Source organism: Tinamus guttatus, unplaced genomic scaffold (genome assembly GCF_059628265.1).
Source record: "Tinamus guttatus ecotype Peru unplaced genomic scaffold, ASM5962826v1 Tinamus_guttatus_pri_ptg000033l, whole genome shotgun sequence".
Classification (NCBI taxonomy): domain Eukaryota; kingdom Metazoa; phylum Chordata; class Aves; order Tinamiformes; family Tinamidae; genus Tinamus; species Tinamus guttatus.
Window position 1 is genome coordinate 5,632,874 of NW_028288567.1, and position 27,739 is coordinate 5,660,612.

General features: G+C 35.5%; 1 protein-coding gene across 13 annotated transcripts in view; it reads left to right on the top strand.

Moving 5' to 3' along the window:
- CCDC88A (coiled-coil and HOOK domain protein 88A) overlaps positions 1–27,739 on the top strand; it is a 77,222-nt gene that overhangs the window by 10,158 nt on the left and 39,325 nt on the right. For all 13 annotated transcript variants that reach the window (XM_088532405.1, XM_088532329.1, XM_088532335.1 and 10 more), the window contains exons 3-12: positions 4,944–5,052; positions 12,299–12,368; positions 15,898–15,956; positions 16,542–16,625; positions 17,134–17,274; positions 18,078–18,247; positions 21,921–22,002; positions 22,956–23,114; positions 25,779–25,925; positions 26,878–27,022. In XM_088532405.1, coding sequence (XP_088388531.1) covers positions 4,944–5,052; positions 12,299–12,368; positions 15,898–15,956; positions 16,542–16,625; positions 17,134–17,274; positions 18,078–18,247; positions 21,921–22,002; positions 22,956–23,114; positions 25,779–25,925; positions 26,878–27,022 — 1,166 coding nt within the window. The remainder of the gene's footprint in view (positions 1–4,943; positions 5,053–12,298; positions 12,369–15,897; positions 15,957–16,541; positions 16,626–17,133; positions 17,275–18,077; positions 18,248–21,920; positions 22,003–22,955; positions 23,115–25,778; positions 25,926–26,877; positions 27,023–27,739) is intronic.

Here is a 27,739-nt window from a genome sequence, read left to right on the forward strand (position 1 = left end):
AAAAACTTTAACTTTGCTTCAGCATCCTAATAACTCATGATTTTGGGCATATGCATCTGCAGGGATCAGAAGGTTTGTGACACTAGACCTACTACCTGACACTTGCCCTAGCATGAGGCAAAAAATGTTTGATGGAGCTGCTGAAATTTTGGCACATATAGTCAGTCTTTGCTAAATGCATAGTTAGCAAAGCATCCTTAAATAGAGATATTGACATACCTTTATTTTGTAGTAAAGCATTTGTCAGCATTTGTTTGTAATGGTACCTGAAGATATTTGAGCAGATGTTTGTAGACTTATACTGACATTTTAGCTGTGTATTCCTGCTTGAATGCTATTAACTCCTGGGTAGAAATACAAACATTTTACAAGAGGTAACTGTCATAAAAAAGGAGGTGGTAGCATAAATCACAGCATTTGCTTGCATATTCCAAATTGTGGAATCCTTTTACTGGATTCTATCTGAGCACATAAATTTAGACTGATTAAGCAGGATTCAAAAGAAATCTGCATTTCAGCAACTGCAGAATATGTATCCTTTGCTTTTCGGCAAATCCATTTGCAGCTCTGCAGTTGTAATAGTCATTTGTGCATTGTGCGACGTCACAGGGCCCTTGCCTTGTCCACCGTAATCGTGACAGTCCAATCGCAGTACTTGCATGTCTTGCGTGAGGCTATCCAAGAGGTGGAAGGAATTTATCACCATTTATTTTTTCAGATAAGAATGTGTCTAAGCTAAAGACAAAAGCTCCAGAAGCTTCAACAGCCTGTCTCATGAATTATTGTTTAGGAAAGATATTGATATCATCTTTCTATAATCGTTTCTGTCAGCACTGAAATCCTGATGAACGTGCACTGGAGGTATAGAAAAAGGAAACAGATTTTTTTTTCTTGTTTATAGGTTATATAGGGGAAATATTTATTTGCCGTAGAAACTGATTGTGTTGACAGGTATGTGGGAAATTTTTGGAGTATACAACCTTGTTACTAGATGTAATGTTACTAGAACATGGTTGGTCACAGCTGAGCATCTGACAGTAAGGTAATTCAGAATTCCATTCTTCAAGATTCAAATTTCCGCAGACAAATCCTTGGTCTGTAATGATTGTAAAGACTGATCAAGAAGCTAGTTGAAGGCCAGTGTTCCTTTAATTCTATATGCAAAGGTACTTGATAACTTCATTGCCTTAATGTGGTGTTACTTCAAATACTTAAAGCACTTTGAACATTATCATTACTATTCTTCAGTGAAGACCTGTTTTGTTTTAACATTCAGGAGAAATGAACTCTGGTATTGCACTCAATTTCTTTATAAAACACATTTTTTTTTTGTTTGATATTTTCTTGCTGATAGTGAAAATGCCGCTTTATTTTTGAAAGTCATCCAAAACTTTTGATATCAGCAATTATTGAAATATTTGGCATTGTGCTGAACTTCAGTATTCCTATTAAAGAGACTTAGCTGAGAATAAAACTTTACTAGGCAAATAACGTTTATATGTGAAAGTAAATACTGTGCTGCACTAAGCTAAACCTCAAATAAAGTCAATATTTATGACCTTTCAAAACGCCAACTTGTGTAGCCTTGTTTCTCCCAAGTGCTTTTTTGCATTTAACCATACTTGCCAAATACATTCAGACAATAATGTATTTAAAACGAGGGTGCATTGTAATACTAGATTTGATCGTTAAGTACCATCAAGGAACAGATGGCAGGAGAGGACACAACTGGTTTGCAGCCTGCATAGATTTAAGCATGAAGCCATTAAGCTATCACATTCCTATTTTTGATAGATTTTGGTCAGTGAAAAATTAGACACGTAATCCCTGATTATGAGAGCTCTCAATCTGTAACTCACTGATAACATTTTGGAATCACTGAAGTTCTCTGTATATTCAGTAGTCTTTATACTAATGCCCTGTTGGGGTAGAAGCTTTTATCTGTTTTTGTTGCTATTGAAATTAATGTATCTTGTCATAAGTAGGTTGCTCTTAAATGTAAAATTGCTTAAGGCTATCTTTTACTGCTCTGCTTCCTATTGACTTCTAGACAGATTTGCCCTATTTTTTGCTAGGCTATTCACTAGTTTCTCTACCTAATAAAAGGAGGAATTCAGAGTTCTAATATGCGTTGGCTTGAAAATATCTGTAGTGTAACTAGTGCAGTAGCCACTAGAATCTGGCATTTTTATTTACCAAGATTTGTGTTTGGCGGTTTATCTTCTGTTCTTAAGCTTGAAAGGTGGCGTTATAGAACTTTAGTTATTTTCTTGCACTTGTGAAAGTTGTTTGTATTCCCAGCATGTTTTTAGCATGTTAGTGGTATCAGATCAAGTGTATTTTGATAAGCAGGATTTCTTACTATGAATAAGTATATAATTGTTATAACTTATTTTTGTGGATAAGAAAAGCAAATTACATACATTGGTATGATGATTTATTAAAAACTAATAGAATAGCTGCAACATTTAAAAAAAAAAAAAAAAAAAAAAAAAAAAAAAAAGGTGTTGAAGAAGGTATGGTATGAAGAACTTCTGTCCTAAGCAATCTTGAGCTCGTTGCCTATGTTTTTCTTCCTCTCACATATATCTTTGATTGTTTTTTGGTGCTGTTCAGGATTTTTTTTTTCTTCTTCATTTCTCATTTGCAATATTGGGATAGTAAATGTTTGTCTGAAATGTGGAGATTAATGTCTATACTGTTACATAGTGCTAGACATAGTGCTGTACAAACACTATTTTTTTTGTTTTTACAAGATCTTCCTGAAGTTTTTCATGCAGCTTTGAAGTGAGCTTTTGACATATGTGTTTTTAATTCTTGTGGTTATACACTCATTTTGGTTGATCCTAAATAAAGAGCTGTTATGATAAACTCTTTTTTTTGAATGATGGTAAGGGAGATTCACATGAAACATACAGGTGTAGAAATGGTGTTGAAGATAATCTGGAGATAATCTAATAGTCATTAAGATTGAAGGTGAAGATCAAGGGTCCAAACCAACCTTTTGGAGATACAAATGCAAAAATAGGAGACTCTGCCCTTCATGCTCTCAGGTCAGCAGGTTTTATCATGGATATTTATTAAAAATATATATAATATATATTTAATGTATTTATATGAATTCAGGCTGGAAAGGATTTCAAGGTTCTGCATATTTGTAAAGTGTAATAATTTTTAGTCCATTTAGTTACTTTTGCAGCTAAAGATTGACTTTCCTAATTTATAGAATCAAGGTCATATCTAAATCACCTGGTGTTGACTATTCTGTAGCATACTTTAGTTGTTCATAAGACTTTAAGAAATGCGGTGATTAGCATTTAGGAAAGAAGCAAGTTATTCACAGAAGAATGTGCCGTAATTTTCCTAGATTCATGTTCATAGATGTAAGGAAGGAAAATGCTATTCATGCTGCTTTCCTTTTAAAAATGACTGTCTTATGGGTGCACCTTAAATACCATCTTGCTTCCTTTCTCAGCTGTGTTTTTTTATATTATTTCCACTCGTGCTCCCAAATACTGGAATCTTAATAGCATAAAAAACAAACAAAAGGGGAAAAAAAACCCTTTATTTTTTGTAAAAATGCTAAAAAGACACCACTGTAAAAGGCAGATTAAAAATATTCATTGAAGTAACTAAGTTATGTAAACTGGCCTATCATCACACCTATACAGAGAGAATTCCATGCTACCAAAATAAAGTAGCAAGTTGCCTCAAAATAAATCATGATAACATTATGTTCAAGGCAATAAAAGTTATAGTCGGTCTCCCCTTTGGGAAGGGCTGGGTTGTTTGTATTTAAATACCACAGCTATAAAGAGTCTGTATACAGAAATGCATCAATCCCATGTCTATCAGTATTCTTGCATATGTGTATCAGGCATAATAATAATGTACTGTACGTGTACTTAAGATGATGAGTGTGTAAGTAGTGGTTTGCTTTGTATTTGTCATCGTTGCTGTGGGGTGGACCAACAGGTGTTCAGGGAAGATCGATCTTCTGTGTGTCCAGTCGTGTATTAGAAGTAACCATATAAAAATATATTCTGGGTTAAGCTTTTATATTAAAAAAAATAAGGGAGTTGAGTGTAAGGGGATATCTTGATTTATGATTTGAAATATCTGAGTAATTAAGTCATACTTGTAAGTGGATGATAAAGTTTAATCAGCTTTTCTTCAGTCTTGGCACAGTTTTATTATGAAGAGATGCAGATTTGAGCCAAAGAGGGAAAAAAATGTAACTATCCCTTGAGTTGTCTTCGTAGTTCATATAAGCAGGAGCATGTTTCTATTTAAGATCAGGGTGTTAACTTCCAATGTCTTTATCAATTTCTATGAAATACAAACATAACTTTTTAATGTATGTGTAACACTAATGCTGTGACAGACCCTTATATAAGTTTTTTTTTTTTAGCTGTAAATATTAGAATAAGTGCTTTATACATAACACTTGTAGTTGTGTATTTTCAGTGATGCAAAAATGATTATCAATATGTACAGTGTGTGTTGGAATATTTATATTCATGTTCAGATTTTTGTATTTGTTTGGAAATGAGGCTGCTTATAAAGATGTGTAGAGCTGTTTTCAGCTACTGCAACTTTCTTCTCATATCCAAACTCCTTTATATCTGACAGATATTACCAGTTATGTATTGCAATATTAGATAAAAAGTGTGCTAACCTGCCTAGCTGCATCAGAAATGGGTGTTTCAGTTAATTTTTCCCTGCCTCTGGCAGTCATTTCCATAATTCCTTATTTGTTTGGCGGGTGGGGAAAGGCATAGTAACCAAGACAAGAAATTGTTATGCTGGCACATTAACTCTATCATTTGTTTTAGAAAAACAGGCATTGTTATGCTGGCACATTAACTCTATCATTTGTTTTAGAGATAGATTTAAAGATTAGTTTTCAGAGTATTTAATTTATTTTAATTTAATTCTTGCAGCAATCCAAAGTCTGCCAGCCAGAGAATAAACAAAAAAGTCAATAATGATGCATCCCTAAGGATTCAAAATTTGTCAATTCTGGTGAAACAAATAAAAACTTACTATCAGGTAAGTAATTGTTTCTTGGCTGTTATCTAGAATTGTTTTGAAGAATTATTTTACAATTACAGCTTTAAAGATAACAAATATGAGTATTTTGCTATACCTATATGGATTCATGTTTGTTTATATGCATGGACAAATTTTTTGTTTACATAATTATTTCACAGCTGAAAGAAAACCTCCAGAAACACATTCTGAATGGAAGTCTGTATATATAATATTCTGCTTTTTAATTGTGCATGTAGAACACAAAATAGTGTGTATTGGTGTTTTATGAATTGAGACACGTTTTGTGTATATAAGAAATCATTACTCGTCCATTTAGTTTAAATACTTAATCTTTGCAAGAAAAATGGGTGAAGTTTACTGTTATTCCAGTAAGCGTAATCAAAATTTCCAGCCCTCACTATCTTGAGCATGTGCCACAAGAGAGGATTCTCCACACTGAATAACTGTGAGTAACCATGTCTTCAACCAGTGCTGATCTGCCCTTATGCTCTTCCCCTGAGGGTCAAAAAGTTGCATGCACAGTGGAGTAGTAGAGCAGCAATTCCTCGGTCACTCTCCTTGTCTTCTGATATCATTCATTTCTCTCCCAGTCTCTTCTCATATCCCATTCACAAACTCCAAGGGCAGGGTGCAAGCAATCCAGATATGCCTGGCATCCAGTCGTATTAAGGACAGGAGCAGCAGCAGCAGCAGTCAGTCACTATACAACTTGCTAGCTGACACTTTGTGCATTTGCAAACTTTGTGTCGCTTTTATCTTGGCAGCTACTGCTTGTGGGTGTAAGAGGTATCTGCCAAGACCCAAATGCTTTTCCTCTTGTGCCCTGAGGCTAGTTGTTCCTGAACAGGTACTTGTGTTTCACAGGAACTGGTGTGACGGGAAGCTCAAACACTGACAAGAGTAGTCTTGATTTGAATCCACAATGTTCCCTGTGCTTCTCTGACCTTATGGTATCAGCCAGTACTACTGCAATAATATCATATAGAGTACCTCACAAATAGGTAATTTTGAATCTTGCTTGAAGTCTTTGTTTAGAAACAAGACAGTGGGAAGTGTAACACTTGATAAATTCTGTGCACCATAAATCCCTTTGCTGACTATTCCAGTGATGGTGCTGCTGAGAAAGCTGGCCTGTCTGCTCTTTCCTTCTTGTACAAACATATCTAAAGGTTACATATGGTGGCTTCTTTGATTATAGTTCTGAGCAGAAGTGGGAAAGAAGCTACCTCACACAGAGATTCGCTGCAAAGATGTCTCTGATTTTGTTGCTTGTCAGAGAAATCAAGTTCCATTTTTCTCACAGATGTCCTCAGAATTAGTGCATTCCAGTATGTGTTGGATTGCTGCAGGAGCTAAAAAAAAAAAAAAAAAAAATCTGGGGAGGATTTTGTAATGAATTTAGCATTTCACGTGGCTGACTAATGTGCTCCTAGTCTCTGTTCTCCCCATCATTCTGTTATTTCAATTGGGAAACCAGAAAAAATCTTTTTATAGTCAGGAATGTCTCTGTTCTGGGATCTGCTGAATTCATGTTTGCTTGGAGTGTGTGTGCCCAATTGGCTTGGGCCCTTGAAATGAACGTGGCCCCTGTGACAGAAGTAGTGAAGTCTGCTAGTGTGTCTGGCAGTGTCTCTATCAAAGCATATTTTCAGAGGCAGAAGGGATTCTGTTTTCTTGGAAGTTGTGGTTTTTGAGGTGCAAATATTCTTGTCTTTGGGCTGTGCTTAATTCGAAGAACTTCCAAGAGCTGCGCTGGGAGCCTCTTATCTTACTGTTACCAGTCTTTAGCCCTGCTGTTGTCTCTGTGACAGGCAGCTTAGCCTGGACCTCTGCTGACTGGGTTGAGAGTGTGCTTGGAGAGAAGGAATTCTGAGTACCAATATGAGCATTAACTTGGGCATTAAGCCTCTGGACAGATGAGTTCCTTGCTCTGCCTTGTAAGGGTTGATAATAAACAAACAGAAACAACTCCTAGCTTGGTAGCCTTGTACGCTTAATGTTTGTGACAGTTACGCAGTAGCGCTGTGTCACGTAGCATGCGGTTCTGGAGCCCACGTGGGGCAGCTGTCACAGGGAAAGTGCTAAACGGAGGCACAGAGCGGGTTGTGTGGAGGTGGCCATAGAGCTTCACCAGGTCTGAGGGGCTCAGGAAATACAGCAGCAAGCTCGTGCTCTACGCAGCGTGCAAGGTCCTCCTTACACCTGCAGGGTGAGGCTTTTGGTTATGGTTTCTGATATTTTCTCTCTGGACTGACAAATTTAATAGACAGTTGAAATCAGTTGTTACATACATCGTAACATAGATTCTAACAGACAGTGAGAGGAATTATTACGTGCATTTATTGCAGTTGTACATCTCTGCTTAAGACTTTAGTGTTTAAAGGTCAAACAGCAGGAAGAGAAAACAGCAGCTCCGAACTAAGAGGAAAAACCCCAGTAATTCTTCTGGTTGTGTATGTGCGCTTGCATATTCAGACAACCATAGCTTGATTTCTTGGATTTTGCAAAATTGGAAAATCAAAGCTGACCCTGAATTTCTTTTATCTTGGAAAAATTTTCTTGAGAAGAGACTGTACATAGTGTTTTTAACTTGTATGAAATTAATGTTAATAGTTCAGAAGATGATAGTTTTCTTTTGACTCTATTTCAGTAAAAAATGGTAATAACCTTTTTGCAAAGCCAAATTCTTACCTCTTGTTAATGATTTCTTGGTACATGTTGCTCTGCACAAATGCTAATTGTGATAATCTGCCAGTATTTCACTTTGCATGATGTATTTTGTCATTCTATATCTTCTGAATTACCCCCTTCTAGCTGAAACTGCATTCTTTGTTTCTGTCCCAAGTTCTTACTTGGTGTTACTGTGTGTTTTATTTGCTTTTATAGTCAGGTGACAGCACTTCTGAGTGGTCTGTTTCTTGAATGTACTCCAGAAAAGCCAATAGGTATAACAGATTGCCATGGTGGTTGATAGGTTTTTCTGATATAAAAAGAAAAATATATATATAAAGAAAAAAAAATCTCATTCTCTTCAATTTTCCTTTTGTTTTTGAAGATGTTTTATGTTTATCGAAGTGCTTAAAGTTATTGTTCACTCTAAGTATCACTTGAAACTATAACACTCTCAAGTTTCAGAGGGTTCTCTAAGTAATGGATGGAAAGCAATTTAACCTTTGCCTCTGGGCATGGAAAGGGGGCAGTGAGGACCAGCAGAACTCTTTGCATTATCCCCCTTCATTAGTCCCATGTTCTATGATTGCTCAAATAATTATAGAATAATAGAATATTTTACTCCAGAGTTACCACGTTTTATTTTGAAGTGTTCAAGAACAGATTACTTTAAAGAGCTTGAAGGATGATAATTTGTTTTCCAGCTTAAAAATGAAAATGTAAGATAAGTAGGCTTGAGAGGACTGAATTTAACAGTCATTGGAGGCTGAAATTGAGAGGGCAAAGTGTAAGGGATTCAATCATTTATATTATCTAAATATAACAGTGCTAAAGTTACCTGCATCTCTTGGGGGTGGGGGGCAAAAGAAGATAGGGATTCCTTTAAGTATATAAAAAGTGAAGATTTTTTTCATATTTGACTTACACAGAACTGAAACAAAGATCAAAGAAAAAATGTGATTCATCTGAAACCACGCAGTAAAGCTGAAGTTCCTATTCCATGCAGTACTGAGGATAGTTGTCACGATACATTTCTCCTGTGGCTCATCATTCCCAAATGAGGCTTTAATCAGTATGCCTGTACAGTACTGAAATGAAAAAAAGGGATTTCTACCTCTAAATTTTGTTTTAGAGAATCATTTCTGTTGACTTCAGAATATTGTTCTTCTGCTGAAGACTCTAGTTTTAATTTACAAACAAACAAACAAACAAAAAACTCAATAGAAGCACATTCCATTATCTAGGTTGCAGCTTTCCAAACTGCTTTTGCTCAGATGTCACTGGTGATGGCAACCCGCGCTCAGTGAGCTGCAGCAGGAGGTGTATTTCCCCATATATCAGTTTTACAGAGTATTCAAGGTCAGGAGGACAATTCCAGAAAGAGGTTTCATTAATGCCAGGCTTGGGGAATTTAAGGGCAGGTTTTTCTGTTTCCTCAGAATTGGTATAGCCTGGCAGCTGGTGTTTGCCTGCAGCCCATGTATGGGTTAGCAAGTTGGTATGGCAAACTTGGTCTCAACGAGGGGTCACTTCAGTGTCACCTGTGGAATTATCCAAGGCAGAAAAGCTAATGCTTGGTGGATGCCTAAGCATCCAGTTGGAGGTACCTGTCTCAGCCTGCAGAACGTCACTCCTGAGGGCCTCGGGCGGCCGTCTGAGCAGGCATCGTGTTTCCTGTGCGTCCTGAATGGGAGAAACGGGCTCTGAGAATGAATGTGCAATGGGAGCAGGCTGCAGTGTAGCTGTGTCTGATGGGAATGGATGCACAATAGCTTGAATGACTGCCATAACCACTGGATCCTGACCTGAGAAACAGGCCCGAAATATGCAAGTAAAAGAAGCCGTGAAATATACGATCTGATATAGGCATTTACTTCTTAAATGAGTACCTCTTGCACACTGTTTGCAGCTGTTCTTGTTTAATAAAGAATCAATTACACTTGTTAATTTAATCTGTTGAAGTTATTTTCGTTTGGAAGAAAATAAGCTTAGTGAAGATGAAAGGGTGAACAGAAATCACATACGATTCTTTTTATGTTATCATCTTAAGACAAGATTATGTTGCTAGTTTTGTGTAGCGTTATTGCAGTTTTAAAAAAAAAAAACTCTCAAATTCTCACTTCATACTCCAAAATAGTGTCTGTCTATACATTATACTTTTTTTTCTTATTTGAAATAAAAAAAATTAAAATACTTTAAATCACTTTTTTTTCCACTAAAAAAAGGTAAGGCTTTCCAAGATCTGGGATTTGTCTGGTTTCCTTAATTTATAGAGACTGTGATATTCCATCCTTCAAAGTGATTCTTCACTTTTTAGTGATGGCAAAGAAATCCTTTAAAGAGACTGAGTTTTATGTTCACCCTTTGTTATAATCATTCCAGACAAGTTTAATGTCTACTTTAGGATTAAGATATTAATAGAGGATTTCTTGATTTTTTTTTTTAATTGGGATATCAAAGCTCCTAAAACTTTGTACTGTTATATTGTTTATACTAATTCATTCCAATTGCTGTTCCTGTACTTGCCCCAAAACTTGCTGCAATGTGACATTCCCTATTAAAACCTTATATTAAAAAACGCAGGTTTTCAGGTTTCTGCATCATTTATGCAAAAAATATATTTAGTTGCCCTTTTCTATAAACTATTGCATTTTCTTTCTAATGCAGGCACTGTACTTTTAGAGGCTTACCTAACTGTTGCTATGTCCCAAATTGGGCTTTTAACCTGTATGTTTCCTGCCTACATAAGACTGTGGAATTGTTCTCGCAGCTGTCTCAGGAGAACTGAACCTTCTTTAAGTTTGAGCGAGTCTTGGGGGTTTAACATAGTTACATGACTCTTGAGGCCTTTTCATCAACCTTGCTTGTCAGTTCCTGCGTAAGCCTTTTATGAAATAAATGTTAATGAAATTTAGAAGTATTTACAAGCAAAGCAGAATTTGCAGAGAGTGGCCAATTTATTTTTGCAGATTAAGGTGAAAGATTCACGAACTTTGGGACCAATTAAGGTAAAAGAAGTATACAAACTCAGGGATAGCAGTTTCTGACTTTCAGGTTTTACACAGAAGCAGTCACATCCAAAAAGCAAACACAAACTGAGAACAATTGCTTTGATTAACATAATGGAGCTAATACTATGACAAAACAGGTGGGACTAGTAAGAAAATAGCTAATAGGGCCTTTATGGGGTAATGACATTATTTCTTGTTTTCCCCTCCCTATACTCAGCTTCACAATAAGAACAGTTTCATAGTTGTAATTTTTTGTCTGTTGGGAAACCCTCCATCTTCCTGCCCTCTCTACCTGCACATTCACCCCCCACTGCCCAAGCCCCAGAGCTCTCCTGTCTCTGCTTTAACAAGTACACCTGTGACCTGCTTCTCTTACGGAGTAGCTACAAGCCCACTCATTGAATATTTCTGTTCTTGATTGAGCTAAAGCTTCACTTTTTTATCAGTAGTTCTTTATGGGGATCTCTGAAGTAAAAGATTGGCTGTTTGTTTGTTTGAAATTCACGATAGTTGAGTAAGTCAAAACTGTTACCTAACTGCATAATTTTGGGTGTGTGCGAGGAGAGTGTATATATTTTAGTAGTCTTAATTTAAATATAATTTTCTGTGTCATATGTTAACTGGTTATAGCTTTCAAGTATAATTATTTTTCACAGGTGTTTTTCAAGAAATATTGTGATTTTTCAAGTTTACCATGGGATAATTTGATTTGTCAATTGTTAAATTTATCCTATATAACATATGATGTGCCTTCTGATTGAAAAGCAATGTTGGTTCCAGAATATTGCTTTTTGGGGGGGCGGATGAGCATTTTATGGTCTGTCACTGGAAAAAACAGAAGCATGACTTTAATGCTGCAAATAAAATGGTATCTGCTGTGAATAAACATCTGGGAAGAGGAGGAGGAGGAGTGCTTCAGAAGAATTAGGCTCTGTCTAGACTGGGGATTTGATCTGATTTACACCGTTTACTGACTGACAGCAGCTATCCAATGATACAATATATAGATAGGCAGAGCTGCTGCTTGAACATGTGGGTCTTGCCCAAATTAACCTCCCACTATGCTTATGCCAATAGGATATTGTATGTTCAGCATGGTCCCAGTAATAGCGGCATTTAAACAGTTGTAATTTTCACATGCATGTTTTGGCAAGGCTTCAGAAGAAGCTGGTCTGTCATGGTATAGATGAAACCTAAAGTAAACAAACAGATCAGTAAGCTAGTCACAAGAAACATAAACATTAATAATTGAAAGGAATTTTACTACATTCTCTGAAACAACATCAAGTTGGCATAAGATCTGTAAACTAGCTCATTGAATGCTTGGTTGTATTGACTTGACCATATTGAGATGATCATGCAAACAACAAAACAAAGCTTTTGTAGAAGTAGCATGTACTTCATTTTTTAAAATTGGAGCCCAAATAATTATTTAGTATGTATGTGTTAAGATCTGTGTAATTTTAAAGATATTCATAGAATACTCAGTTTAGGTGGTAGTTAGTATTTGATGTTTGTTTTCATTGAACAGAAATGATTTAAATAATATTTTAATTTTGTAGGAGACTTTGCAGCAGTTGATCATGATGTCTTTGCCAAATGTATTAATAATTGGCAAAAATCCTTTTTCTGGTAAGTTTATTTTTAACTAAGATGAAAATTGATATTGGTGTAATAATATGCTGCTATTTCCCTGGAAATATCGTTTATATAGAATTGAGCCTTTCAGAGTATAAGTACTTTAGCAAATAAAATAGTAAAAAAATGCTAAATGGTTTTTTTTTAAAAAAAAAAAAAAAAAAGTCATGAGTAACTAACTCTTTCTCTGTTCACACCAAGGATCCATAGTTGACAAAAATTAAACATTGAATGTGTTCTGCCCAAACTTCATGCTGTCTGTCATTAGGATGCTGGCAGTATTCCCAGATAGTATGTCTTCAACTTTCTTTAGCTAAGCTATCCTGGAGTAAAGAACGGCAGGGGAGAAAGAAGAGGGGGGACAGTTTGTTGCATCTCACTTGATCCAGCTCCTTATCCTTGTTCTTCCATCCCCCAAACCCTCTTACTTCTCTTGTGTTGTTATCTGAAACCTAAAGCAATTTCTTTTTCTCCCCTGGACTGACACTGTCTTCTCCATACTCCCAACTTCTCTGCTTCCTGCTTTCAGAGTTGCAATTTTCAGACCAAGAAGTTTGGTCTGTGTGGACCCAGGTGACTCTGCACAGCCTCTCGGGAACCTCTGCACCGTGCTCTGAATTCCAGAAGCACGGAGCAGACACACCTGGCCTGTACGGAGTCACTGTCCACTGGGCAGAATTTATTTAGCAGAGAGGTTAGGAACTGCTCTAATAGGCCATTTCCTGAGTAGAAAGAACCTTCTTTTTATTACCTTGCTCTTCAATGCCAGGATTCATACCTTTCCATGCTATTCAAATGCTTTCCATTTACTATCTGCATATATCCTACTTGCGTAGATATCTTAATTTTGTTGACTTCCTACTTTTGATTATTGATACTTTTGCTTCTCAGGGTCACAGCCTTTTAAGTTTTTTTTATGTGCAGATAGCCATAATCTGTCAGGTACCAAGAAGCATTGTGGTTCCTCTCCAAGAGTAGAATCTTTCTGTTTTTATCTTTCTTTCCAGACTTTCTTAAGGTTTTCGGAAGACTTCATGGATTTCCGTAGAGATCAAGCAAACTGGAGGAGAGGAGAGAGAGAGGAAAAAAAAAAAAAGCGGGAGGGGGGGAACAGTTTGTAGGGTTGTTTTTGTAGCGCCATTTTTAATTCTCCTTCAAATGTAGCTTTTGTGGTTTGGCTGTTTGAGCCTCTGGTGGTATATGCATCCCTTTACCTATGGAAAACTAATGGGCTTGTGAGAAAGCAGCATTTTACTGGAGCATATCCCATACACTAAGAAAGATACTTAAGTATGGACCATATATTTTGAGGCTGTTTCAAGGTTTTGCCAGAGTTCTTTGTGGAATTTATCAGAAGGCATACCTGTTCTTCTGGGTGCTTTTCAGAAGCTTTCTGCTTGACAAGTTGAGAGTACCCTGCTGTTGACTTGGAGGGGGCCATATCCTGTCGTTCTTCTTGTTTGTGTGTGTCAGGCCAGTGTTGAAAAATCAAAGCTGTGACCTTTCCAGAGAGCTGCTCTGTAAGTCTGTAGATTTTGTTAGTGATGAGAATTTGGTCCCCTGAAATTTAGACTGCATCTATGCTTTTTACTCCTTTCCGTCCCCCCACCCCTCTTCCTGCCCTCAGACCATCTCCCATTTTTTTCACTTTTGCGCATGATTAGTAGGGAAATACCAGGAGATGGCAAATTGCAGAAGTTCAGGGTGAATAGGATTTCAAGAAACACATTTAACTGCATCAGAGGCATTGGGAAGTCAAGGAAAACGCAGCTAGAATGCTAGGTCTGAGATCTGGTTAAAAAGAGATTTTCAGGGGCTTCAGCAAGAAATGTTTTGTTGAGCAAATTGGCAGGAAGCCAGTTTGAGGGGAAAACTGGCGAAGAGCTAGAGCCTGTGATTGTAAATGTTAAATTGAGTGACAGCAGAAAGGGGAAGAAAAAAGAGATAATGAAGAGGCAAATGTCCTTTAAAGGAGGAGGAGAAGAGTAAGGACTAAAGCCTTTAAAGACTAAAATTTGTGTTTCAAAGGGAGCAAGTCAGCAGGATGGTAAGTAAGGAGGATATGAAAGTAAGGGATAAAAGTGAGGGCAAGGAAGACCAAATGATAGGAATAAAGTTTAAGCTACAAGTTGGAGTGCTTAGAAGAGAAGCACCAACGAGCCTCACTTGTGTTTGTGATGGACAAAACAGAAGAAAAGCGTACAGGAGGGCTGTAGCTGCTAGAGGTTGAGGTGGTTCAGGGTTTTGCCCCATTTCTTCAGGGGAGAGGAGGTGCATGGAGTCAGTAGGCAGGTAGACTTTTAACAGGAGCCAGAGGTGCTGAAGTCCAGTGTCCAAGGCATGCTCAGTAATTCCTTTTTTAAAAAAACATCTTTTGAATTTAGCTGTAAATGAATTTAGGATATGAGATATTGGTGTGGATTGCTTCTGATAAAATATGCTGCTGAAATTATATAAATTTAGGTATGCAGACGTGTAGGAATTCTTCTTTAGCCAAGGTAGCATGTTTCTGAGGAACATGTTCATTGGCCTTTTCTATTTCTATACAAAAGACTTCATGGCTCCCCTCTTTGGGATATAGGAAGGCCATGTGATGATTAAATATATCCTATTTGCGATCATGTTCTTTTTAATCTATCTACTTGACAAACCTGATTTTGAAAAACTAAAGCAATGTCAATATGGTCAATAAGCACCTTCAGTATGGTGTTTGGTATTTGGAATGACAATGAGCCTGTTCGTATGGGTAGTAGTTACTAGCAATGTTTCACAACACAGTTCTGTAGAATAAAAGTCAGATTTCTAGGTAGACTTAGCTATATTTGACAGCATAGCTACTGCTTACTGGCTATATTGGCGAATGAAAGCTGCTCAGACACTTTTACTCCTAAGTAAAAGTGTTTCAGTTGATGCAAAATGATGAACTTCCACGTAGAGCTTTATTCCAGTTAGTCTGAGCTCTTCTCCTGTCCTTCAAGTGTTTGTTTTTAACAGTTAAAGCTTGTATGGTGAATGTAATAGCAGTACCAGGTTAGTTCTTTACTAATCTCTAAATAGAAATCTTTAAAGCTTTTGTAACAGATTTAGATATTTACAGTAAGATTTCAAAATGCATTTTGATGTTTATAGGTAGAGATGAATATCTAATACAGTTTTATGAAATATTTTAAGTAATATAGTCACCTAATTACTTCAGCTTAGGAGCCATATAATGCAAGCACTTGCAGAAGTATCTTTAGATATCTGAGATTCCTTTCAAAACTTGATGGTATTTGTCCAAAGCACGTCTTAAAATATTACCTATGGGTGTTAAGCTATTTGTAAAGACTGAAAGTTGCCAGCTTGAAGTCGACAAGGTGAAAGATTTTTTTTTTTTTTCGTCTTATAAGTTAGGTTAATGTAAATCGTATAACTTAGGTTAATTTTGGAAAACCAGTGGTTTTTGTGGGGGAGGGGGTGAGTCAGTGTAAGAAACTCTGAAAATACTGTTGTTTACAGCTATCTTTTACTTCTTTCATCCTAGAGCCAGGTACTGAAGAAATAAAAAAGCTCCTCTTGCTTTTACTTGGTTGTGCAGTACAGGTATGTTAACATTTTGTATCTGCATCTGTACAGAATGGTTCAGGATCTACAGGTCTGATTACTGATTTGTTTTGCCTCTCGCTGTTTAACACCTGAGTTTTTATACTACGGTGATCTGCCTTCAGTAAACTGTTTTCTAACAAAGTATTATTAGGAAAGTTTGTATCATTCAGCCATTCAAGTCGAAAAAATAGTTCAGTCATACGCTCTTAAAAATGTAGAAGCAACTTGAATACCGGAGGAGGACACTGAAGAAAAGTCTATGGAAGTCATTTTTCAAAAATAAGAACAAAAATTTATAGTTATTACATTACTGAGCTATTATCCAATATTTTTGTTGACAATTAAATGTTTATAACAAGTTACTGCAATTGTAACAACTTTCCACATTAACAAACTGATATCAAAAATAGTTATTGAAATGATGGCAAGATTTTTTTTTAAAAAAAACAATTAAATTCCTGTTGTTAAATCACTTGAAAATGTCATACTAATTTAGCTTTCAGGGTCATCTTCTATATCTTGCAGAATTAGGAAGTAAAACACTTTTATTATTTTATATATGTATATATGTATATATTTTAGTGTCAGAAAAAGGAAGAAATTATTGAAAGAATTCAAGGCTTGGATTTTGACACAAGAGCAGCTGTTGCAGCCCATATTCAAGAGGTATATTACTATTTTTGTATTCTTATAATGTTCGTTTTGTTACAGTGAAATATTGTTGACAAGTTAATTGTGTGTGGTCAAAAGAAAGTAAATCAGAGTGTGATTTGTATATCCAGTGTTTGTTTGCTGTAGCTTTTTCAGTGATTTGAGTTTTGTTCAGTAAGATTGTCAAAACAATAGCAGGAATTAATATGTTGTTCTTGGTAAAGAATTTCTTAGTATTACAGTGAAAATTACTCATGCAAAATTATTTATAAAATATAATTGAAATCTCGTACATGAAATAAGTGTTATAAATTATGTCATAGTTACATTTTGCTTTCTTTTTGCCTGGTATGAAAGGCAGTATTTTTCAGGTAGATTGACAAGAAGCTATATGCAGTTGTAAATTATCATTCATTTTCTAGTGAATTTAAACCATAGAGTTTCCACTTTATTTTCTTTACTTTTTCCTACTCTCATAATTTGGAAAGGCTGATTTTTTTTTCTTCCATTTGGTTCTATATAGGTAACTCATAATCAGGAAAATGTGTTTGATCTGCAGTGGATGGATGTTAGTGTACTGACACAAGAATATGTTGAGCCTCTCTTGAAAAATATGGCATTACATTTAAAAAGACTTATAGATGAAAGAGATGAGCACTTGGAGGTATGGATGTGATTTAAGAGAATGTTACTTAAGAGAAATAGAAGATAGCATTTTAAAAAATGATAGCCTTATCACTTTTAGAACTAATAGTTAAGGTATGTTCTATTAACAATTTCAGCAAAAAACTTGTCATTACTGCAAAGTTATTTTAAGTAGTTACAAATTTAATTCGGGATGCAGTTGAATACTGTGAATAAATAGCAGAGATAATGAGAGATTGTCTTTTTCATATCATCAGAACCTGAAACAACTTTTAACTGGCATTCATCCATACTTCTGAACAGTAAAGTGCAGTTTGAAGGCTAGTCACTGAGAGTGTAGTATATAATAACTACACTATAGCTATATTATAGAGCTGTGAGTGAAATGGAGCAGAATCCCTATCAGGGAGAGGAGGTTTTACAAGCTTATCACCAGGCACAATCATTGCTACGGTGTGAGAATCAAGAGAGAGAGAATGTGTTTAAATTAAAGAGCGGCGGGTTGTGAATCATATTGGTGACCTCAGACTTGCACCTTTATCAAAGCAGTTGTACAGGAATCTCTTTTGAAAACCTGTAAGTGTGGATGTAGATTTGACCAGTTGAAGACTAACACAACTATCTTAAATAGTTGTGTTTAAGACATGTTCAGGTATAGAGGACCTTCTGGCTTCTATTTTTGCCACAAACTTTTATTACTATTTCTTGTATCGTTTTAGGCTTTGACTTATTAAGGCTGGGAATGGTAATTGTTTCTGACATATAAATTGCTCTCCAAATGCAATTACACCGTTGGTTGGGCTCTTTGTTTAAATTTCTTAGACTATCATAGAGCTCTCGGAGGAACGGGACTGTCTCCGTTTTCTACCTCATGCATCAGCAGCACAATCACCTTGTGGATCTCCTGGCATGAAACGTACCGAGAGCAGACAGCACCTGTCAGTAGAACTAGCAGATGCCAAGGCAAAAATAAGAAGGCTTAGGCAAGAGCTGTGAGTATGCCTGGGTTGCAAAAGTGTGTTGACAGTTGAAGGGATTTCAAATTCTGGTTATGTTGAACAATAATAGCAATCTGTAAGAAAGCTATACGTTTTCAGATGCTAAATTACAATTTCATATACCTTTTTATAGTTACCGCATTTTGGGAAGCCTGTTTGTAGTATGTAAGCATTTTTATGGACCAGTGTGGAAAGAGATACTGTTATTTGTTTGTTGCCTTAATAGAAATTAAGAATTCTGTTATAGTTTTAATGCAAACATAATAACAATCAGTGAAGTATGCTGTTGCAGTTTTGTCCTCTGAAACTTTCTGATTAAATGTGCTTGAGCAATATTAAGATTTTGCATGTTAATGGGCTCATTGTTTTACATAAGTCATCTGTACCTCAAAAATGTTTCACAGCTAGTCTAATGTAATGTTGCCCATTTAAAAAAAAAAAAAAAAAAATCTACGGACAATATGATGCCCCCTGTTTTGGGGCAAGGTCTTTGTCTTCTTACATTGTTTTTTATCAGTAATGCATGCCTGATAAAGGTTTATAAATATTTGTATATGTTTCTAATGGCTTTGCAGTTGAGGCAATTATAGTGTGACATGCTCAACGTATTGCACTATAGTGCTGGTACTGTTGTAGTGCGGATATGCTGAATATATCACGGTATATGGGGTTGAACATATACTGTATAGAAGTTGTTATGTTATTGCAAGAGATAGGCAGGTAGAGCTGTATCCCAACTGATTTAGGACTTGGGGCAAACTCACTTTTTTTGGAAGGAGGCAGTATGGTAATGATTCTTTGTCTGCACTGCAATTCAGTTACCTGTTTTTGTTGGAAATTATCATTTATGGTTTATTCACAGTCTGTGCTGCGCTTCAAATAGGAGGAACTTGCACACCACAAAAATTTCCAGTCCCACATCTCTTCATTTCTTTCTGCACAGAAGATTCTTTAGCTGCATGGCATTTGCTTGCTCATGCCCCTCCATAGTGTTCCACTTCTCCCATGCCAGGCTACACAGAAAATTACATAATTCTGCCAAACCTCCTGACTCGCTTGTAAACTCATGTGCAAACATGGCTACAGCAAGGAATTCCAACCTGGATGCATGAAACAAGCTTCAGTTTTACTGGTGGGGTGGTTATTTAGGACTAAAGGTAATTTGGGGAGCGAATAAATTTCATTGGTTGAATTTGATGTGTTTTATTATGATTTCCAGTTTATCCAGATAGGAGCTACTGTCTCCTCCCCCTAGTGGTGACCCCTTAGCTAAAGATAATATTGCCCTCCATCTAATTCAAGTCTCTTGAAAAATGGATTTTAAAAAAAAAATTGTTTCCATTTTTTTCTCTTCTGTTCAATGAAGAAAACTAATTCAGTAACTACTTTTGTCAGTGAGTACTTAGATTATCTATCACTATAGTCTAGGAACAACTCTTGAGTGGTGGTAGAGAGTTATTTAAAGGAAAAAATATGAGAAAATCTGATTCTCCCTATAGCAAAGCCTGATGTTGTTTTAGCAGAGTGAAGTCTACACTTTGAACTAAAGTAACAGATATTAAATTTTAAGAGATTCAATAGGTACACTAAGTAACTTGCATCTGATAACCAAAAATTTCAGTGGAGCAGAATTAGGAGGTGTAAAATTAAATTATGAGTTGCAGGTAGCCTAAGTCGCAATCCTCAGCTTCCCGGTGTGCCTTTATCAGAGTTTGCCGATCAGATCATCGGTAGCTGGATGGATTGAGTATCTGGTATTTACTTGATGAATCCCCTTCCCCCGCTGCATCTTGGTATTTATGAAGAATAGAGGACAAAAAGATGGGGCTTGCTTTTTCTGATGTCTGTATTATTATGTGTCTGCTGAAATGAGCCCGCCCAGGATATTCTATAAACAGCTGCACCAAGAAAATTAGTGAAAAAATTGCTGTTATTACTTTGATTGACAGCTAATAGATAGCCTAAACAGTGAACACTGGTATGTTCTGTATAATTTAATGCAATCCTTTCTAGTCTGAAGCTGAAGCATGCAATTAGGGCAGCAGTGATGGCTCAGAACATTTCACATTTTGCACTCTTTTTGAATTCAATTCCTAAATAAATTTCCTTTAGGCATAGCAGTCTATTTAAGATAGACTTTGCTAAATTAACTTCTGGTTATAGCATTTGATATAAAATACGCTATGTGTTTTATAAATGCAATTCTAGATTCATTCCAAGGTAGGAAACAGCTTAAATAGGTTTGTAATCTACTACTTGGCAGTGAATCTTTAGATTTGGCTTAATATGTACTGTGGTTAATAGTGGTGTTTTTTTTTTTTTTTTTTTTTTTTTTTTTTAAACATTTGTAAAGATTATTTTTCCTGGATGAAAACTGTGATTTGAGGAATGTAATACAGTACCTCCAGGAATGGAAGCTGCATACCTAATTCTTTTTATTAAGTCTTACTGGTTTCTATGTAGAACCATATTATAGGAATATGAATATTAATAGAAAATCATAGTAATCTGACATAATAGGGAATAAATTTGTATTTCTGAGTGGTTTCTAAGCATAGAGGAATAAGTGACATCCGTTCTGGACCTGTGAGAGGTCTTACTGAAACAGTGTACGGTTGCAGATAGGTCATTTATTGTGAGATTGGCTCATATTTAAAAACAATAGTGTTCTAGCTTTGCCTAAAGCAAATGTATTTTTCCCCCATTATGATTACTTTTAATTATGTTAAACATCTCAATGCATTAAATTCTCTTTATTTTCCACTTTAGCCACTTCTGTTTCATTTTATATTTTAATTCCAAATTTATTTAATAATATAGTAATATATCTGAGTATGCTGTACAACTTTTAGCTATATAATCTTGTATGGCACTTTTTATCAGTGAATATTTTTTGCTTTGATGTGGAATTGAATTTTAAATATTAGATATGCTGCCACTTTGAGGGAATGACATTTTTCTCTAGGACCTGCTCATTGCGTAAATAATTCATTTTTTCTGAGCATTTAGAAATAGATGTTAGTTAGAAGGATACAAAAACAAGTCCACTAAGAATTGTAATATTCTGTTAAATTGGTTTTTATTCAGAGTAGAATAGGCCATTGTATCCATATTATCAAAATTCATTAATTAAGAGGCTGCATTTCATAACATTGGTTTACTAAGCAGCACTGCCTTTTGAGTAAAAGTACCTTTAAAACCTTAGTTCTTCTCTGCAAAGAAAAAAAGAGAAAAAATGTAAAGTATGAACATGATTTTTAGTTTATTTTTTCATGATCTATAACAGGATTTGTCAGTGACTGTTGTCTAGTGGTGCCATTTAAGTTTTTAAAAATATATTCAGCATTTACTTTGTAATGTGATTTTTGCATTACACATCTGTGTCAAGTCTGTTTTTAGACCCAATAGCAACATAATGCTTTCTGTTCTGCAAAAGTGGGACAGTTAAATGGCTAATAAAAACTTGACTAAATTGAAAGATTAGGTTTAGATCAAAACCTAAAAAAATACTTACAAACATAATGGCATACCTAATTTTCATGCTTATATGTTCATGAGGTTTTGGATTCAGTAAGGAAATATTCAGAAATCTCTTTTTCTGTTACAGCCACATGAGGAGGTAATACAGTTTTGTAGCCATGTTTAACTTTGTGTTTCCTTTTTTAAGTGAGGAAAAGACTGAGCAGTTGCTTGACTGTAAGCAAGAACTTGAACAAATGGAAGCTGAGTTAAAGAAACTTCAGCAAGAGGTATGGGTCTGGTGAATTTTTGTGAATTTGTTCGTTGGTTGCCAGTGTATGAAGTCATTGAGGGTCACTTGAGAATATTTTATGTCAAAGAAATCTGCTGTTCTTACTGTGATCTGCAGAGAAATGGACGGCAGTGTATGGACCTTGCACAAAGCCAAGTCAGATATCTTAGAAAAACATCATCTGGGCTCAGCCTTTAAATGACTCTTTCTTTACCCTTCCCAAAATTAACTCTATGTTATCTTTCTGCATTACCCTTGATTTAAAAGGATTTTAAAAGAATTTAAAAGAATGGAAGGGCTGTATTTTTCTTCAGCAGGTATTGTCCTTTTTTTTTTCTTGCCGGTGGCTCCTTCATAGCAATTGTTTTTCCTTTTATGGAGCTCACCCAGAATAAGTTGTGACTGCTTTGTTATAAGGACTTAAGGAGTAATGTTAACTAACTCATTCATAGAGAAAAACTGTACATTTCTCAAAACTTGAAATGTTCCTCCCTTTATGAAACTGTAAAGCTTTGCATGTTGCAGCTAGTTTTTATCCCATCAACGTTTTTATTGTGTTCAGATTAAATAGTTAGGGGCAGATGCTTGAATAAACCTAATTCAGGAAACACTTTCACCATTATAACTTATTATCAATATAAAAGTTCATTGCTCTGATTAAAGTTTTTACATGAGTTCTTAATATGGTTACCTTAAAAATAAAACCTACTCTGTGCTTACATGCTGCTGAGGCAGAAATGCAGAGTGATGTTGAAAAGATGGAGGTTGGATCAGTGAAACAATTATTGAAGTCCTGAGATATTTCTGGAGTGCATATTCATGTTTTTGTGACCACAGCAGTGCTAGAAAACTTGGATCTTTGTGGGAGAGGTGAGGGATCTATATTTGTACCAGCATGGAGGAAAAAAGTGATCATACAATCCACTATTTTTGTATTTTTCTTTTTTCTAGAATATGAATTTACTATCAGATGCCCGGTCTGCCAGAGTGTATAGAGATGAGTTGGATGCTCTTCGTGAGAAGGCAATTCGAGTTGACAAGCTTGAAAGTGAAGTCAGCCGATATAAAGAGAGACTGCATGATATTGAATTCTACAAAGCCAGAGTGGAGGTATATTAAGGAAATAATTACAAATTACATGTATTTTTGTTTGCTATTGTTTTTTCAAAGTGATTATGATAAACATTAGGACACAAAAACTGTTAATAACTTCTTGCTATTAGATACATGATAGTGATAAATTACAGTTTTCAGGTGGAAGTCTTTGCCTTGAATATGCATCTCTGCGTTGAGTTTCATTTGAAGTGAGCAAGATTCTCCATAGCTCCAAGCTGGGGAGAGCAGTAGCAGACTCAGGATCTAGGATTCTATGTATTGAGAAACACAGAGGGAGAGTTATTTAAAAATATACATGGAATAATTTCTGTCCCTTTTTTGTGTCGTAAAAGAGGACAATTTTCTAAGCCTTGAGGAAATGAGAGCACAATTAATGCCAAATTAGTATGAGATGGAATTCCATAAAACATTCTTAAAAATGTACTTTAAAAAAAAAAAAAAGGCAGTGGCCGTGTCACCAGACAGTAGTTGTTTACAGTCCTGTAAACAGTCCTTTTTTTTTTTTTTAAAGAGTTTTTTTTTCTTTAAAAGAAAAAAGTCAACTTCAAATATATTATTAGGCCATCATTCTGTCTGTAAATGGAAAATGTCAGGCAAATGCTGAGGCAGAGTTTTTATATGAAATAATTAATTTTGATAGTCAAAACTAACAAAAGTTAAAACATTTTCAAGGTCAGCATTTCAAAATAAATCCTAGAAAAATAGGTAGGACTCAAATTTAAATTAACACTTATTGGAAAAAAGTATTGTTGCTTAGATTTAAGCATTGAGATGCTGTTAATAGCCTTTCTTGGAACTAAAAATGGTTCAAAAAGCAGGCAAGATCTTGGGTAAAATCTGATGCACCTTTGCAGGATGTAATTTTACATAATTTCATCATAGAATCATAGGGCTGGGTGGACTCTCAGGACCGTATTCAGTTCTTCTGCTTTAGGCAAGGTGAGCTATAGCCACAGCGCTCTTAAAGAGCATTGGGCAGAGTGCTCTCTTCTTGGAGAGCTCAATGATGAAGTGTATTCAGTCTTTATGTAGCAGCCTTTTACTCCTCTGAAGTCTGTGACCTGTGATAGGTCCTCTTCTCCAGTCTTTGTGCTGTTGTGTCCACTATCATTCTGCCTTGCAGGGTGTTTGTTTTGACTTAATTTATGTTTTTCTTGCAATAAAGAATCCCAGAAATTGGGTTTCATACTCCAGTTAAGCCTTGCCAGTTCCGAATAAAGAGAAAGGATTCCTTCTGGTATAGCACATTCTGGTATAGCAAGTCATCAGCAGCATCTCAACACTCTGTGGTAACCTCTAGATATATATATATATATTTTTCTTCCTGAAACTGCTGCGTAGCTGTGCTTTAACTCTGATCTTGTTCTCTTACCTGAAAAAAGTCAGGCTGTTAAGAAGAAAGGTGTCTATGGGAGGGCTTGACAGCGTTGACTAGAAATATTTATTCATCAGAATGTGTAAATTTGACTTTCATAGTTTTTTTTTTTTTTAAAAAAGTTAAACTTTTGTTTACATATTTTATACACTGTAAATTACTCTATATTCAAACATACTTGAATAGAGACAGATGTTAATTAATTGGCTTTGCTCCATAATAATAATAGTTATAAATTAACATAGTAATTGTGCATGGAGCAATATCAAGAATAAATACTTATATGATACTTCAATGATTTTGTTTTTCCAAATTTTATAGCTGAATACATGCAGAAATTTTAAAAGTTATGTCTGTTATGTAAAATTACCAATGATATTTTTTCATGTATTACCTTCATTGGGTGCCATTAAAGAATTTTTTAAAAGCAGCCCTCTGTATTCATAAATTAAAGCTGTTTTAGGCCTTTTGAATATGATTGTCTTCTGGAGCATGCTGTTGAGCTTTTAACACAGAGGAGCCTGATGGAGCATTTAAGTCCCTCTACCCAGTTGCCCATAAGCCTCAATATAGCCTGTAGAAAAATATTCTCCATTTCCTACAACATAAAGACTAGGGTGGTCTACCTGGTAGTAAAATAAACTACAGAACGAAAGGCACATCTACACTGGTCTTCTGCCTATGACACCAACCAATGCAAGGTGCTTAGAGAAAGCTCAGGACTGCTGCTTTCCTGTCATGCTCTGCCTGCCTCCAGCAGGCTCCGTTCAGGCAGGTCTTACCTGTGGCAAGTGCCTTTGAGCTTATTAGGCTTGACACTTTCTTCCATGAGTTAGATACCTTTTCAATACATGTAAGCTGCTGTCAATCATACGCAGAAAACTCTGCAGTTTAAATATATGGTAGGTTGTGTTTTTTTTTTTTTTTTTTTTTTTTTTTTTTTTGATGATAGTATTTTGATCAGCTGCACTCAGACAATTTGGAATACGTCTTTCAGTGACAAAGGTCAGATTACAAGGGTGTTCATAGCCTGACTGTGATTAATCAACAGCCTATTAATTTCTAATGCTTTAGTGGAAATGCCATTTCCTTTATGTAAAATTTTATGTAAGTTAGAGTTGTATGAAATTGCTATTTTTTTTAGTGAAAAACAGAACTATTATAGCTTCAAAATGAACATATGCTAGTAGAACAACACTTCTAAAACTAGGTATGATGAATATCAAAGTTTCTTTTAATAAGAATATACCTTTTTGTGGTTCCTTTTGGTTTAATTCTTGCAGGAGCTAAAGGAGGACAATCAAGTGTTGCTAGAAACAAAGACAATGTTGGAAGATCAATTAGAGGGGACCCGAGCCCGTTCTGATAAATTACATGAGTTAGAAAAAGAGAATCTACAATTAAAAGCTAAATTACATGATATGGAGATGGTAAGTGTAAATGGAGAATGACAAAGATAACCGATATGCTTTGAATTTCATTTGCATATTTATTAACAGAAGCTCTCCTAATCAAAATGGCATGGGGGAGAGGACGAAGATATCTCAAGTTGTTTACATCTTTTGGATACAATTTCTTGCTGTAGCTTTGGTTCTACCTAGGGAAGTACAAATTTCCAAGATAGTACTACTCTTTAATCCCCTATCTTAAAATATAATAAAGAATATAGAATCTCATTAGTAATTCTTTCGATGAGAAGATAGTGTATTGTCATTAAATACTTAATTAAGCTGCAGGTTGTCAGTATTTGAAATCCTGGTAATAGTGACATGTTTTTCAGGCAGTTTTTCCCAATATGCTTTCAGCTGTTAACCATCTTTTCTTCAAAACAGTCAGTATTCTAAAATATCCAATCACAGTTTACATAATTTGATTATGTGTGATTGCATGCATAATTTGAGCTTTTTTTCCTTTCCTTTTCTTTCTCCCTTCTTTTTTAAAAAAAAAAAAATAATAAGGATTTTCCTTAAAGAGGTACTACTTACTTACTTTCATTTTCTAACTATTTTGAAAGTTACAGCTGTGATTTTTTTCTTAAATAAGCAAGGAGTTTGAGAAGGGTAAATAAATAATAAAGGTGAGGTACTTTCATCATGAGACCCAAACCTGTTTTCTTATTGTTACTTTTTCTAAATTAAAGTAGTCTTGCAGTATTCTAGAGAAGGTGAAATTCTGCTTCTGTGTGTCTATTCTATTTTTTTAATGATATGTGTGCTGTTAAGCCCTACATACCATCTATGCATGGTTTCTCTTTATTCTGGGAAGGGGGAACTTGGAAAAAGAGTAATTGTAAGAGTCATTGTCGTGGGTTATAATGAGAGGAGGTTCTTTGCAGGTTCATTACTTTTTTTTTCTAAAATTATACGTGAAATATTTTTTAAGGAGCGTGATATGGACAGAAAGAAGATTGAGGAACTCATGGAGGAAAATATGACTCTAGAAATGGCTCAGAAACAAAGCATGGATGAATCATTGCATCTTGGCTGGGAACTTGAACAGATAAACAGAAGTACTGAACTTTCTGAAGGTAAAAACATAGTAATACTTGCAAACTCAGATAAATTGAAAAAAGTGAAACCATGTATATTTGCCTATTATTACACAAACTTCTGGCATGAAATATTTCATTTGCTTACACAGTTTTCTCTGTAAGTTTAAATATGAAGGAAAAAGCTTCTTCAGCAGAGCTGCCATTAATTATACTACTTACAAATCTGTTTTGGTTTTATATAAAGATGAGAATTGGAATTGTGGGGAGGAATTAAGTAAGATTTACTTAAATATGTCAAATAGCATTTCTATTAAAAACAATTAAGTCAAATGATGAAATACATTTTTTTTTTCCTGGCGCTGAGCTACTGCTGAATAGTCATACTACTCGTTTCCCTGAAGCTTGTTCAGTGAAATAGCTGTCTATTTGTGGCTTCTCCTGGCTTTTCAGTGTGTGTGTGTGTGTGTGTGTTTTGTTTTGTTTTGTTTTGTTTTTTTTGCTGTTGTTTTGTTTTGTGCACTTGTGTGTGTGTTTTTTTTTTTGTGTGTGTGTGTGTGCGTGTTTTTTTTGGTTTCTTTTCTCTCTTGTCTCTAATAAGAAATATACGTTAGACACTGTGAGAATGTTCTAGTGAGCAAGTATCTGCTAGGGCCAATTGCTGCACTTTGCCCTGTACTTCCTTTATCTTCTCCCAGATTCTGTGTCTAGAGATGTGGCAGCAAATGGCTCTAGTCCTCACTGAACTCAGAAGAT